At 40.4% G+C, this 16,467-nt stretch overlaps 1 protein-coding gene across 1 annotated transcript in view; it reads right to left on the bottom strand.

The window, feature by feature from the left end:
• Positions 1-16,467, bottom strand: part of NBEAL1 (neurobeachin like 1) — a 126,037-nt gene that overhangs the window by 29,448 nt on the left and 80,122 nt on the right. Inside the window, exons 26-38 of the mRNA XM_074967960.1 lie at positions 16,210-16,369; positions 15,492-15,580; positions 13,587-14,168; positions 12,731-12,906; positions 12,196-12,349; positions 8,519-8,647; positions 7,695-8,000; positions 7,437-7,586; positions 5,434-5,591; positions 4,563-4,687; positions 3,319-3,445; positions 1,445-1,593; positions 749-882 (exon numbers count right to left, since the gene is read on the bottom strand). Of these exons, the coding sequence (XP_074824061.1) occupies positions 749-882; positions 1,445-1,593; positions 3,319-3,445; positions 4,563-4,687; positions 5,434-5,591; positions 7,437-7,586; positions 7,695-8,000; positions 8,519-8,647; positions 12,196-12,349; positions 12,731-12,906; positions 13,587-14,168; positions 15,492-15,580; positions 16,210-16,369 (2,439 nt within the window). The remainder of the gene's footprint in view (positions 1-748; positions 883-1,444; positions 1,594-3,318; positions 3,446-4,562; positions 4,688-5,433; positions 5,592-7,436; positions 7,587-7,694; positions 8,001-8,518; positions 8,648-12,195; positions 12,350-12,730; positions 12,907-13,586; positions 14,169-15,491; positions 15,581-16,209; positions 16,370-16,467) is intronic.

Here is a 16,467-nt window from a genome sequence, read left to right as displayed (position 1 = left end):
TGCCAAAAAGATATTTATTCAGCTGCAGGAGCTAAAAATGGGTATTAGTTGTGATTAATTGAAATACTACTGTTGCAGAATCACAACCCAGCAAAATTACATATTATCCCCACATAAACATAATAGAAAACACTGTCATTTTTCATTTTTAATATTGTATCAGTCTTTCTACACAAGCTACTCTGATGAATTATTCACTTTAAATATCCACCATGTAACAGCTATTCATAACATTTACCAATTCATCAGTATCAAACGCAGCCCAGTTCAGTTATTCATTTTAGCCCCATCCCATTTAAATTATCCAAGAAAACATTAGCACAGCATTTGCAAACCATCAGAAGGGCAAGACATAAATCATTTTCCCCTCTGCATTACAATAGGATAGTAATTCTCCATTACTTTGTAATTCATTTGTACAAAGTTTTTATGGTTTGTTTAGTACAAAGAAGCTGAGATTACCCCAGTACAATTTCTCATGAGGCAGAAATTAAATAGTAGTTGCACATGAAAAAATAAGAGTTTTGTTTTTCTTTTGACTATTCAATTTTACTGGAAACCAGACTGGGGTTTTCAACAGCATAAAAAGATCCATATTCTAATTTCTCAGAGCAGCTAAATCTGGCAAGTATTTTGACCTAATATAATGCTGCAGAAGCTGCCAAAAATCACGTTAGCCATGGCCAGTAAACTAGAATTTGTCACTTATGCTGAGAGAGTCCACCAGGGAGCTTTGACAATTCCATACCTCCTTATTGAAGTTAAGGAAGTAGTTGCTCTGATCAGTGAGGAAGATCTCCAAGGCTGACCGCCTCAAGTTGTATCGGCGCAAGTGTATCTCTCGAATTTGATAAAGGGACCATTTGAAATCAAAACCTACTCCTGCGAACAGAACAACTTCAATTATTGATCCAGTTTCTTTTGGTGAAACAGATCAGTTAATTTTCTCAAGATCAGTTTCATGTATCAGAGTTAAACTATACACATTAACCTTCTTATAAAAGCTCACCAAACAGATATCGCTGATTAATGCTTACAAACTACTTTTCTTATCAATTCATGCAGGTGACAAAGCTGATATGGTTAGCATAACTGGTGAACAGTATGGCAGAAATCATAGGGAACTGCCATTTACTCATATAAATTATACAAAGACATTTTGTTCCTTAGAATATGATTAGCAGCCTTAATGTTACCCCAGGAGATGGGAAAAAAAATTTAAGACTGCACTAGTAAAATGGCTCAGTGGACAGGCTACATTTAAAGACCCCTTGCTCGAAAGGAAAAATATGAAGCCATTGGCCTAATAAACATTATGTACAACTCTGTTAATTAGCTAATTTCTAGATGTCAACCACACGGGCATTTGTTCTCAAAAAATAAAGTTTAGCTGGAAAGAACAGGATGCTGAACTATGAGGAAGTAGACCTATTGTGATGCTCACCTTCCTCTTTTTCAATGCTGCCATCATAGAAGCAGATGTGCTGGGTAGTGACCTCCAGTCTGCCAGGTATTACATCAATTAGCGTAATGAGTTCACATTCTTCAGACAGTACCAATTTTTCTTTCTGACCCTGCTCCTCCTTTTCATCCCTACAACAACAACATCATCACCACCACCATCCCATGTCATGTGTTTTTCTAGACTGCACAGTTCGACCAGGTACAAACTAAAAGCACAATTTAGAAAAGAATCAAATCTGAATTGCCTTAAGAGCATGTCATATAAAACCTTCCACTATTTCGCTTTCATTAGTAGGCTCATGAGTTCTCTGAGTCAGCATTTAGACCTCAAACCCGTTCACTTCACAGCAGAGCTTTTTAATCTGTCTATTCCAGTCACTTCTTCTGTATAATAAGATCTTACAGGATGGATCTGCTATTGTTACAGTTTAAGGCATAATGCCAATTTTCGTATCTCTGGATTAATAAAAAGGCCAAAAACTTAAAAATAAGCCAACACACAAGCTCCAACTATAAAAGAGTTGAATCTGAGTAATTCTCCTTGCCCCCTTAGTTCCAAGAGACAACAAACTGTGGCAATATTTCAAATAGAAGTTACTGAAAAGTTTATAATACAAGGTTGTTTCGTTTTTAAATAAATACGTGAACTGACTTTTGTAACTTTAAAGGTATAATATAAGGCAGTATATAATTATTCATGTAAATAAAAATATTCGGATCACTTTTACAGACTTCTCTTAACAAGGCTTCCTCTTTACACCTACAATTTTATGGTACAAATAAATGTGTGCAATTTTGCATCTGCAGTTATTGGGGCATATTATCATCTCTGTTTCACTTCTTTTGAGCATAAAGGACGCATTTCCCTAGCTAGGGAGCCCCCAGATGTAGGGGAAGTCTCCAGTAGGCGCACGCAGCCCAGCATAACTGGCACCTATATGTCTCTTTTCCTGCCTCTTTTGGTGCGGCAGACATGTCACAGGCAGATGGGGGGGGAGCAGAGGAAGGGGCAGGACTGAAGTCTGCATGCTCCAGCTATGCTTAATTTGCTGAAGGCCTCTTGGGAATCATTGCTAACTGGTGCATATTAGAGTAGCCATGAGGCTGGTCCAACTTGAGGCCAGGACCAGGGCTAAAGAGAATCAGGGATAGACCCTCACTGATGTGCCCATTCCCCATCTACAATTCTATCCCATTATTTTAGCAAGGAGGGTGAAGAAAGCCTTTTTCTGCTTGGTGATGTTTTTTTATGAGTGGCGTATCACTATCCAATCCCCACGCTTGTTAGACAATCTGCGTTTATCCAATAGTAACCCCCTTAGTGAGGAAGAGCTACCACTGCTCAAGCAGGTACCATGCTACCATCTGGGAGTGTAGTAAGCCCTCCTTCTTGTCCCTGTCCTGCAACCTGAGCTGGCCATGAAGGGCTGCCCCTCTCTAAACTGAGATTATATTATTGCAGACCCAACGGCAATTTTTCCACTGGCAACACTAGAAATGCTGGATTGACTGGCTCAGGGTTTGTCTACATGAGAACACTCAGGAAAATTAATCCAAATTAGCTAAATGTGTGAATTTAATGTGGATTAGTTAAACTACAGGCCATCTTAATTCTGAAGGATGGTCTCCACACAGAAGTTTTATGCAGTTTATCAAGTCCAACTAAAAAGCCACACCTTGAGTTAATATGGTGTAACTTTCCTGAGTGTCCCCATGTAGACAAGCCCTTAGTCATAACAAAGGAAATAAAGAGGGCAGTTTTGTGCACCATCTACCCCAGTCCAGGAGGTATTTCTCACTCCTTATCCCTAGTGGAAAGATGAATTTCAGAGTTCCCCAAACTGCTGTACATACATGCTTGCACCAGCAGGTGTGTCCTCTTCTGGCAGTTCAAGTATATCATCCTCCATGTCACTAACTTTCACTTGCTTCACCACCTCCAGGAGCAGTGACTCACTAGATGGCTGTGTCTGCTGCATTCCTTTTGGAATAAAGATATTTTCAGTTCAAACAAAATATAGATTTGTATTTCACCACAGTATTATTGGATATCTAAACTGTGGCAGTTGGCTACATTACTGGAATTCAATAGTATCCATGGGCATGTCTACACAGAGACATGCAGGAAAATTAATCCCAATTAACTAAAGGTGTAGATTTGAAGTGGATGCTTAAACCACATTAAATCCCCATATGGATGTTGTTTTTCAGAATTCAAGTGGACTTCATTCAGTTTAGTTTAATTCACTTTGGAAGTGAATTAAACTAAACCAAATTAAGGCCACTTTAATTCTGAATGAAGGTGTGCACACAAGAGTTTAATGTGGTTTAAATAATCTACTTCAAACCCATACTGTTAGTTAATTTGGATTAATTTTCCTGCATGTCCCCATGTAGACAAGCACTAGGGAAGGAATGGGTTGCAATCTTAAAAAATACAGTTCTGGGGGAACACAGAATAATTTAAAATAGCCCCCACTGTGAAAAATGCAACACTTAACCTCTCAGTTTATAACTCACAGTTATAACTGTGGCCAAATACTTGATCACATCTATAATTCTTCATGATGCCACATAGGCTTGATTCAAGTTTAAAGCAATATTTTCAACGTATTTTAGCCTCAACATTTACCTTGCTTAAAGAAATATCAATATTATAAAGGTCCCTGTAAAACTATTTGTTCGCTCATATGAAAAATAGAGTTGGGAGGGGTTCTTTTGTTTTTTGTTTTTTTTAAAAACACACATCATTTTTGGCAATATGAAGATGCAGACATAAAGCATTCTCTAGGGATGCTGAATGAGATTTATTTTGAAGGAAGATTCCGCTTTGGATCTAAGCAAGTTGACAGTACCCCATTAAAACAGATTTTTCAAGAAAACTTTATTCAAATCAACCATATATCCTTTTTTTAATCTTACAACATATATTTCCATTATAAGGAAAAATGGATTTCTTTAGTGGAGAAAATAAAAAAAGCATTTTAAAATAACTACAAAACACTGTTTAAAATTTGCAAAAGGTTGCTAAGGAATCAGGAATATAAATAGTCCATGATCTAAATTATTAGTGAGGAAACAGTGAATTTGGATCTTACCTAAATTGTCTCTCAGGTCACTGGCCTCCTGATGGGAGTTGAAATTGTAATTTTGCACTAGTTTTAACCTCATACGTGAGTAGTTTTCCACATTTGAAAGTTTCCAGTGAATGGGATTCTGTTTCCTAGAAACAGCAAAAATATTTATACTAAGATATAAAAAACAAATACTTAGAGCAAATGAGTTGATTCTATCAGAGTTTGTATTTAAAATCATAATGTAAAAAAAAAAATCATATACCCTTAAGAGTAATATAACAAATGTAAGATATATTGTACAGTATCTAACATTTCAGCCCAATGCACTTAACATACTATGCACATCCTCCATTGAAATACAGCAGCTGTTTAACAGCTCACAGCAAGACTACCTGACAGTTTTGGACAGGCAGTAAAGAACATCTTATCCAAATGAAATTGATGGGGAAAATTAAGTAGGCACAACACAATAATCATGTTCAAATTTGCCTTAATCCAGGCTTTAGCCTTTGTGTTTGTTATAGAATACCAGCATTGTGTTAAATATCCATTATATCTCACTCTTCTGAAACCTATCACACAACCGCTGGTCTTTAGTACATGAAGTTTCTCTCATGTAAGTTTTAAATTTCCTTCAGCCATAGCTACTTTTTACATGTTACTTCTCAGTAAAATCTAGCCGAGTTATATATTAAACTTGAGCACTGGTATTTTGCTAGTTAAATGCAGATAAACATTAAAAAGAAAACATTCAATGGTAATCTTCTATATCAAGGATGGTTACACCAGAATACTTCAACAACCTTCTGCAATTACCACTACAGTATATCAAACAGAAAGCAACTTTCTATTAGACGTAAGATTATCTTGGAATAAAGTATTTCACTCATACCTTTCAGCCCAGGGGCCCTGTTCACAAGTCAGATAAAGTTGGGCTGCTCTCCACTGCCTCAGAGTAGCGGTGTGTAGACTATTAAGCTGTTTTAGCATGCTGTTGTAACGCAGGTTCTCCTGTCGTGCCTTTCGGTTAAATGGCTCCACAAAACACTCCTGAAAGCAACATTGTAAGTAAATCTGATGCAGTTTCCTGTAAGAACCTTGTCTTCTGTAAAAACCATTTTGCCTCATGAAAAGGATAAAACCTTCACCAGTAAGTAGGAAATATTAAAGGTAACTCCAAAAATTCTGCTTACTTCAGCAGTATGTGCTGAATAGCTTCAGAACCAGGTTAAATGAGGGCAGGAAACACACAAGCATCTAGGCCTGGATCCACAAAAGGAATTTAGGCGTTACAACGCTGAGAGTCACAGTGCCCAACTTTTAAGTGCCCCTAAAAATCACAGGAACAACACTGCACTCTACAAACCTGTACTAGGCACCAAGGCTTCCTATCCCATGAATGGGGAGAGAAAGGTGCCTTATAATGTGCCCCTATGCTAGCCATTGGGAGATGCTGGTAAGAGGGATGTGTGCTGAGCCCCAATCCTCTCTCGGAGATAGGCACCTATGCCCAGCCTGCAGGGAGATGACCAGTTCCGCTGAGCGATCCACAAACAGGAACCAGCCGTATGGAGTCACAAGGCATTTTTTGTGAGAATGCCTGCCTTGCTCCACACAAAATGGCCAGAGTTGGAGGCAAATGTGGTGGTGCCCATCAACTAACTTTTAGTCCACAGGTGAGAGCACTCACTTGGGATTTGGGAGATCCAGATTCAATTCCCCGTTCAGGCAGAAGGGGAGAAAAATATTTGAACAGAGGTCTCTCATGTCTCAGGAGCAGGCTCTAACCACTGAACTATGAGATATTCTGATGTGGGACTCCCTCAATCTCTCCTGTTGAAGCCATTCCACTTTGGATAAATAATGAAACAGTGACTATTTAAGTATTACTCCCCAGTGGAACAATCACTGGGCCAAAGAGAGACAGAGAGAATGAGAATGACTCTCTATAATCCAAAAAGAAAAGGAGTACTTGTGGCACCTTAGAGACTAACCAATTTATTTGAGCATAAGCTTTCGTGAGCTACAGCTCACTTCATCGGATGCATTTTTGTGAATACAGACTAACACGGCTGCTACTCTGAAACCTCTCTCTATAATCCAGTGGTTCAGGCATCCACCTGGGAGGTAGGAGACCATGGGCCAGTCCCAATCACTCCAATTGCTCTTTCATTATTTACTTGATACCTCAACAGGTCAGCTTCATTCTGCAGTGAAATTTCTATAGAAGCTGTCAAGGTGGAGCATGGTACACGTGGGATGTCACACTAACGGATCAGCCAGTGTGATCTGCAACTCTGGGGAATCAAAGAGCTAACATAAGTGAGTGTTTACTTATGCTACATTGTAACTACCATGGAAATCTATAGGAGCATGGAACCAGCCTTGGGAGAATCAAAGAAGGACCAGATCCAAACCAAACAAGGAGACATTACTACCATATTTCTGAATTAAAAAAAGATCCAGAGGACAAAATCAGGGTAGCTGTCTTTGACTGTTTTTTGTTAGTGAACCATTAAGACGATATTCAGAGTTTAATTAGGGCTGGATATCATTTCAAATGACCTGGAGTCAAACAAATTTGTAAAAATCACCATTTAAAATAAGTGTGAAATATCAAAAGGTTTAGTACTGGAGAATAGAAAAACAGCATTGATTTAAATTAGTGGAAAAGTGGTTATCAATATGGGATCAATAAAATAATTTTGCACAATCCGCATGCAAAATGGAGGTATGATGATGATTAAGGTTAAGATCTCTCAATATACATGATCACTGACAGACTGGCAGCATTTTCCCCCCAACAATCACTGGGGTCAGATCAGTTTCAAACTAATTTCTTGCCCTTGCTCCTGAAAAAGTACAAAATGTTTTTAGAGGAGCTAAAGACTTTACCTGAAATTTGAGCTTGCTTTCTCCTCGTTCTCTGTCTCGCTTATGCATATTCACCATTAATGCCTCATAACAGTCCTTCCAATAAAGTGCCATACGCTCATGACCATCACTGAATGTATTGACTTCATACTGTTTCATATATGGAATAATCTGATGCACAAGAAATATTTTAAAAAAAATCAAGATGATTGCTGAACAGATTCTCTCCTCCCTAATGGAAGAAAATAGAGAAAAAGCCAAGAAGCAGCCATTACTTACATATTTATCAATATAAACTTGCCATTCATCTGAGCTGCAATACTCCCGGAAGTCCTCAAAGAAAGAGGGGCTGCCATTGGTGAGAGGCAATGAGGGTAGGTGCAGGTTCATGAAGAGAAGTTGGTAAACTTTGGATACCAGCGTTCGAACAAGGGGAATCAAGAATGCGTATGTTTCTGTCTTCTCTTTGATTGATCTACTCAGGATGCCTTCCAACTTCCCCAAGAGGTAGCATGCCTCAGCTTGGCTTTCAATTACTTTGGTCTGAAGAAGGGTGTTTAGCTTGGCTGCTGCCATAGCACAAACCTGGACAGAGAAAAACCAAACCAAACCCCTGTGAGGCTAGTGCATGCATGCTACATTTCACCACAGGGTTTTGCGTGACGCCTACCACTGTTTGTTAGATAGTGTGAAACTTCCAGTAAGTTAGAGAAGTATAGGATTTCAGTACACTTAGCCACTATTAATTTATATGCATTATGGTAGTGCCCAAATGCCTCTGGCTGGATCAGAGTCCCACTGTGATAAGTACTGTACATAAAGACACACCCAGAAGAGATGGCTTTGGCTTCAAAGAGCTTACAATCTAATTTAATGAGTTAGAAACACAACTGGTTTCAGGAGGTGAGGATGGAGAGGAATATGTAACAAGTGTGCATGTGGTGGCAGGGGCTGAAGCCTCTCATTTATAACAAGTCTGAGGATTATGATGAAATCAGCAAACTCACTGAAGTGAACTGCATCCCTACAGTCACTGAAAGTTCTATAGTTACATAATCAGCACGAATGTTACATAGTATTAGACACATTAATATACAACAAACCTGTAAGTTATCTTGTCCAATGAATCCAAGGAGCAACTGGACCTGCACTTGGGAGAGCTTGATCCATTCTGGGCCAGCAGAGTACCAGAGTGACAGGCTGTCAATGAGTGTCACCAGCTCTTCTAAAAGCTATTGTAAAAGTGAGAGATTTGTGTGAAGAAAAAAAACAAAATTGGAAGTGCTGAGACACTAGTATAACTACAAGTAAAGTCACCAAATAATCATTTTGAAGGTCTGATAAGGTCTATAAGGGTATGTTTACATAGCCCATGGCAGCAAGCCCCCCCAGCCCGGGTCAACAGACTTGGGCTTGTGCCACCTTACTAAAAATAGCTGCATTGAGGATGTGGCTCAGGCTGGAGCTCAGACTTTGAAGCCTAAAGAAGAAGGTGCACTTCAGAGCCCAAGCTCCAACCCCCAGTGTCTATACAATTATTTTTAGTGCGGTAATGCAAGCCCAAGTCTGTCAATCCCAGCAGGAAGGCTCACTGCCACAGGCTGTCTAGACATACCCTACAACAAACAAAGCAGGCTGTCCCCCATACTTCAACCTAACCCAAAGTAATTAACTAAATATACTCTGGGACGGAGGTTCAACAACTAATTGTGACAGAATTCAGGACTGCAACAACTATGGGGTGAAGTCTAACGAAATATCTATCCCCTGAACAAAAATAGTTATTTGTGTATATAAAAATAAAATTAATACCCTATTCCTCTAAGTCATCCCCAGCAAATGTCAATTCTACAAATGCAGTGGCTGAGAGTATGATTGTTTTGATTAAAAAAGGCTCTACGCTTAAGAGCATACACACCATAAAGATTAATAAATTTTAACTCAGTATGAATTTATGTTACATTCCTTTCCCATTCCTTTGCATTTTATCTAATTTAAATGAAAAGTTAATTTATTGTTTCATTACCCCTAGTGGCGTGCATGATGCTTTTGAGAGAATTAAAAAAAAACAGGATCCCTGCCCTGTTTGTAACCTCCAAAATTTGATCCTGTGAGTTGCTCAGAACCGTGGGCCACTTCCATTTTTTTCTTTTTATTCCCATATTTATGTTGATGTCATTAATCATATACTAGATTTTAAAATCTAAGAAACACAGTGCATTTCCCCTTCATCATCCTCCTCCTCACTGGATAAAGGAGGAGCTGATCTGGGTGGTGTAGTAAGTTGGCACAGTACCAAGCGAGCTAGGGTAAGTACCTAGGTAGGCCGGTACCAAGGAGTGGAGATTACAATCCTGAGAATCCAGAAGATCTTTGGGGTGGGAAAAATGCTGCGGTACTGAGAGCATCGGTACTGAGGAGGGCACTGACAGCAGTAGTTGGTGCCGAGGGTCGTGCACTATGAGTAAGGCTATGATTTAGTCACAGGTATTTTTGGTAAAAGTCATGGACAGGTCACGGGCAATACACAAAAATTCACAGCCCGTGACCTGTCCATGACTTTTACCAAAAATACCCGTGACTAAATCTTAAAGGGGGGGGGGGGGGGTCACTGCTGGGTGGCATTGGGACCACTGCTGGGGGAGAGGTGTCTGAAGGGGTCGCTGCTAGGGGAGAAGCCTGGGGGCTGCTGCTGGGGGGGCATCCTAGGGGGCACTGCTGGGGGGGGTGGAAGGGCCAGCCACGACACCAGCTGCTGGGGGCCACTGGCAGCAACTGCACCGGCCACCTGGGCACCACTATCGAGGGTTGCCCGGGGAAGTAGCTACTCTGGCCGCCCAGGCACCGCTGCTAGGGGCCACCCGGGGAAGCAGCTACTCCAGCCGCCGGGGACCATATCTGGCAGTGGCTGCATCGGCCGCCCAGGCACCACTGACGGGGGCCACCAGGGGAAGCAGCTACTCCAGCCGCCCAGGGACTGCCACCATGGGCTGATGGAAGCGGCTGCGCCAGCCACCCGGGGACCACTGCTGGAAGCAGCTGCCCAGGGCCGCCCGAGCAGTGGCTGACGCTGCAGCTACTGGCTATGGGTCCGCCAGAGTGGCTGGCTTCAGAGCTGTTCCAGTAGCAGCTTGGGTGACTGCCCCCAGGACCACCTGGAGCCAACTGCTTGGGCAGCGCTGGAGTCAAGCCCACTGGCCCCTGCAGAAGTCACGGAGATCGTGGGAAGTCACAGAATCCGTGACTTCCGTGACAGACTCACAGCCTTAATCATTATTCATAGATTATACAAATGTTAGGGTAAATTGTAAGTCTGTGTAACTTGCACATGGAGCAGACAGGAAAGCAGATCTGCAGCAGGAAACACAACCAACGAGAGGATGGGAGCCTTCTTTATTTTATACCTTCTTATGCTTTCCTGTTGTTTGCTTTTCCACTACTACCTCATCCTTCTGGCCTCCTTGGCATGTAAATTACACCAGCTTGACCTTACACAGCTGAATCTGGAACTTTCGCACACCCCCACACACTTCCTCCACCCATTTAAGTCACTTTTGCATCTGACCCAAAATCTGCTCACAAAACATGCTGGAAGTAAAATCTGGGTTAAAAATCCCATGTGCCCTTCCTCAGTTTGTGACAAAGAGTGGAGAATGAATGAATGCAATGATTTTGGCTACCCTTTTAAATAGCACATACAATATGAAGCATACCATTTGACCAATGGACCAACACCTACTTAGAAAATGGTTAGCTCTGTTTCATTTGTTCTAGCATTCATGTAGCTTTTCTGTAGTCTGTAAAGATAAGGCTCTTTAATCAAGGGTGCCATTAAAGACTCATGTATTTGCAATATTAACTGTATTCCCTATGGCACGTGCATATAAAATTCCAGTATTTAAAGGGGCAGTCAAATCCGCTCCACACACTGCTTAGCCTCTAGTTAAAACAAATGTCACATGATTAGGGCCCTACCAAATTCACGGCCATGAAAAACGCATCACGGACCATGAAATCTGGTCTTTCATGTGCTTTTACTGTATACTATACAGATTTCATGGAGGAGACCAGTGTTTCTCAAATTGGAGGTCCTGACCCAAAAGGGATTTGCAGAGGGGTCACGGTATTGCCACCCTTATTTTTGCACTGCCTTCAGAGCTGGGTTGCCGGAGAGCGGCGGCTGTTGGCCAGGCGCCCAGCGCTGAAGGCAGCGCCCCGCCAGCAGCAGCACAAAAGTAAGAGTAGCAGTACTATACCCTGCCACCCTCATTTTCTGCATTTCTGCCTTCAGAGATGGGCAGCCGGAGCGTGGCGGCTGTTGACAGAGGGCCCAGCTCTGAAGGCAGCAGTGCAGAAGTAAGGATGGCAATACCATACCATGCCATGCTTACTTCTGCTGGACTCCTGGCCACCCAGGCTGGTTCACCGGCCACCCAGTTCTGAAGGCAGGGCCGCCACCACCACCAGCGCGTAAATAAGGGTAGCCGTACCCCTTGCCAGCCCCCGACAATAACCTTGTGACCTCCCCCGCAACTCCTTTTTGGGGTCAGGACCCCTGCTATTACAACACCGTGAAATTTCAGATTTAAATATATGAAATCATGAAATCTATGATTTTTAAAATCCTATGACTATGAAATTGACCAAAACGGACGGTGAATTTGGTGGGGCCCTACTCATGATCGAAGAAAAGGGTGACGTTACTCAAACTGACAACTGTTTCATAAACGTTTCAGCCCCTACATAATTTACGAGAGTTTCCATTAGGCAGCTACTATACCTTTTCTGTCCATAAGTTTGAATTAACCAGCCCTTCTGCCTGTAGAAAGTCCTGTACGATGAGCAAGAGCCGGAAGGCATTTTCAGCATGTGTTGGAAGAGGTTTTGCGTCTCTGTTATCAGTGACGGTCCATTCCAGCATCTTCTCTAGCAAGCTGAATGGAAAACAAAATCCCAAAGTAATCATCACATGTTCTAAGAGTAAGTGGCTTTTAAAAAAATCCCATTACGTATTTAACTGAGCCTAAGTGTATGTGGTGATATTACTGTCTTCTACCCTGTAAACCAGTGAGATTAAGGAGATTGTGATCTTCATAAAAATCAGGGGCATACAATTTTAAGTTCTGTCAAATAAATTCAATTTATAAAATAGGTACAGATGCTTAGATACATGTCTGATCATACTTGCGGGAGAATGAAAGGGATCAAAGTAAATCAATTCAGTGTCTTTCACCAGGATTTAATGTTACTCTGATTCCATCTTTTTTTTCCTTCCCCTCCAAAAGAGAAGAAATCTCTCATTACACTATACTCACTTGAGTTTTATTTCATCAGAAGGTTGTAGTAACTCATTAGATATCCCCAGTTTGGTCAGTGCAGAAAACACCTGCCCCCTCTCAATCCAGACAGCATCATCAAACCTTTCTAAACCTTTCCACATCACACAGAGCAGGACATCTGTGAGCAACTGTATGAGCTCCTCTTCAGATCCCTATGAAACAATCAAGAAATTCACACTCTTTATAGTTCAGAATGCCTCAAAGAGGCTTGTTATTCGTTACACAGTACACCATGCTTGTAAAGTTTCATCATCTTTAACACTGTAGCCTAAAGAGTCTGCCCACTAACGAAATGAAAATATTAACCTAAAATTGTGCTGCAATGATTTTTAGTCCAGATTATTAAATTAATATTTGCTTTACTTTCTGTGCAAGAATTGAGATTTGAGTCTTAGTACCACTGCTTTGGCCATAGCACAACTTTTTCCTTGATGGGGATGATACATGTCATTCCAATATAGCTCTGATTTAAAAAATAATGTTACAATTTCAGCTAGCGAACTAAAAAAAAAACAACCTTGAAAGCTGGATGTTTATTCTGCAACAAACAGCACGGATATCCGCTGCAAATGAGCTGCTTTATCCACTCTTCTGTTAGAGGGAGAACAGCATAACTGTCTCATTGCATCCAATGAAGTGAGCTGTAGCTCACAAAAGCTTATGCTCAAATAAATTTGTTAGTCTCTAAGGTGCCACAAGTACTCCTTTTCTTTTTGCGGATACAGACTAACATGGCTGCTACTCTTAAACCTGTAATTGGGGAGGATATTTTAAAAGAATTAAAAGTACTGTGAATTATACATGTTTAGACAGGATGGGGAGGATTACTTACTCCTTGGTTTTCAAATAACGAAAGATCAACGCTGAATCCCATATCATCGATGATACTTGATTCTTTGTCAGGCTGACCAGAGAATGGCTTCGAATTTTCAATGGGTGACGGTGTGCTGGGCATGCTATCTGTCATTTGATTCCCACTATCAGCCAGCTCATAAGAGTCCATGCTAGACAGATCTAAATGCAAATGTGAAGGATTACTGTGCCATAACTCTTCTTGATCCTCTGACCTGGAAGTCATCTCTTCAACAGAAGTACCTTCCAGCAATGTACCAGAAAAACAGGTGGTGACATCTAAAGATTTGCTGTCTTCCACACTCCACTGATCGTATGAACCATTAACTGAGGCAAAGCTACTAGCTTTCCCCTCCTCTGCCTGATCAGGATAGCATTTCTGAAGCTCTTCAGCAGGAATTTTTTTTTCATCTTCCTTTGTAGAGTCAGTCCTGCTCTCTTTAAGTCCATTCCTGATGTCGGAGTTTTCTTTTAGGAATAGTCTAACCAATGTCTCCTGCCAGGCTAGCTGTTGAGCAATCTGCTGTGCTGCATCCGGCTGGGAATGTAAAAGCTGTAAAACCTGTAGAGAGCACAAGAGGTCAGGCTCAGTATCCAAGCATGTACACATTAACCTGTGCTACCTAACGGCAATCATTCTAGCCTTTAATCACACATTTCGTAATCCATTACATTTTATGCCTGCTGCAAAAAATTCTTGTAATATACTTAGTCAATAGGCATAGAGTACATCTGAGCCATAGATAATTCTTTACAGGAGCAAGTGAAATACAAACACTGAGAAAGTTAAATATTTATGGATCTACAGGAGTTTGCATGAATTAAGATAATCACATAGTAATCATTTACAACAGAAAACAAAGTAAGACATCGGACAGCCATATAATCATTTTGAAAATTGCACATATTTCTTTTATTCCACTGAACTTGCATCTTATTTTAATGAAGAAAATAAATGATTGGTGTGGTAAGAAATAGAATATAGCTTGTTAAAAGCTAACAATGTATAATTTAAAAAACCCCTATTAATTTATTACTAAATGCAAAAACAAAAAGTTTCCTTGATATTGAAATAAAGTACAAAGCTAACTATAGCACATCGGTCATGTTTCCATCTCTTAGGCACTGCTTTGCAACTATTTCCACAAAAAGCAGTCACATACCCCACAATATATATCCATTTCAGAACACCAGTTTACAAAATCAGTACAACAAATTACAAAATATATGGGATTAGAAACAGCTGACCTAGAATAAAAAGGTCAAATAATGGTGCCACACGCACACACAAGGAGAGTTGAACATTCAGCACCCAACACTACAATCAGAATCTCCAGCTCACTTCAGAAACTGTGATGCAACTTAAGACAAACATGTTATCTCTCAGCCTCTCTCTACCTGGTAAAATATTTCAACAACCTGCACCGACAACAGTAGTTTAGGATCACACTAAACTCGGTTTCTGCCTTGCACCTTTCCTTGGCTCACAACCTACCTTTTTAGGAATGAATTTAAAAAACAAAACAAAACAAAAACACACACAGAAAATGTTCTCTTAAAGTAACTGAGCAAAATTCTGAAAGTAACCTCTGTTCATGACCTTTTGAACACTCAGAGAAGTCGGTCATTAAAACAGTTCCATATTTCCTTTCTGTAGAAAATACACAACATTTGACAATCATAGAAAGTAGAACAGTTTAAAAATTACTGAAAATACAGTAATGTGGTGTACAAAACAGCAGGTCAGGTTCATCAGAAATTCACATTATTAGCATGAATCGTCATTTAAAATTAATATAATGTCATATACCCCTAATATATGTACTGTAGCTCCCCACGTCATTACCAACAGGTAAAATGGCCTCCTGTTTTTAAGAATACTAACCTTTTTGCAGATGGCCACTCTAACATTTATATCTGCTCTATGAGACAAGTGCACCACAGCTATGAGGTCTCTGTAATTCACAACAGGATCTGCAAGGTGGGAATACAAACAAACAGACATTGCACAAGCAGGAAAAAAAATGAAAAAAACCTTTGAGGCCATCTTTATACACCAAGGATTAGTAAATGGGACAAATGTAAGTTTGTTTTGAAGTTTTAAGAAATTATGCTTAAATGCTAAGTAAATTGAAACCATCAGCATAAATGTGTTAACCTGGAGCACATTTAGAATAGAATAACTTTACTAAGTAGCTTGGTTTTCATCACAGCAAATCATTACTATACAGACTAGGGGGTGGAGGCTTAAAATAAGTAAATCAAACATGTTTGTCTTAAAAAAAAAACAGCAGGGATTTAATACTTTTAATAATTTTTAAAATCATAAATTTCATGATTTCAGCTATTTAAATCAAAATTTTCATGGTGTTGTAATTGTAGGGATCCTGACCCACAAAGGAGTTGTGGGGAGGTGTTTGCAATGTTATTGTAATGGGGGTTGCGGTACTGCTACCCTCACTTCTGCACTGCTGCTGGAGAGCAGCAGCTGCTAACCGGGTTCCCAGCTCTGAAGGCAGAGCCGCAGCCAGCAGCAGCACACAAGTAAGGATGGCCTGGTATGGTATTACTCATAGGCAATCTGTCGAAGTGTCTTGAATTACCTGCATACAGAATTTGGTTAAGAAGATTTTTAATAAGAGAAATGGCAACTGGGGATTCATTCAGAAGGAGCCCTAGCCCAGAGTATCCCACTTCTCTGAGTCTCATACGTTGTTTACTCCGTTCATAGACTTTAGTACATTTCAGCATCTGCTCTACAATCTGCGAAGAAAGATCACAAAAATCACATCATAAAAAAATCACACATGCCTTCTGTATATAAATTCCAAGCAATCTTATTAATAGAGTCTGAATTATAA

This window comes from Natator depressus, chromosome 11, assembly GCF_965152275.1.
Source record: "Natator depressus isolate rNatDep1 chromosome 11, rNatDep2.hap1, whole genome shotgun sequence".
NCBI classification, from domain to species: Eukaryota; Metazoa; Chordata; order Testudines; family Cheloniidae; genus Natator; species Natator depressus.
The sequence above is the reverse complement of the archived record's forward strand: the minus strand, read 5'-3'. Positions and strand labels throughout refer to the sequence as shown.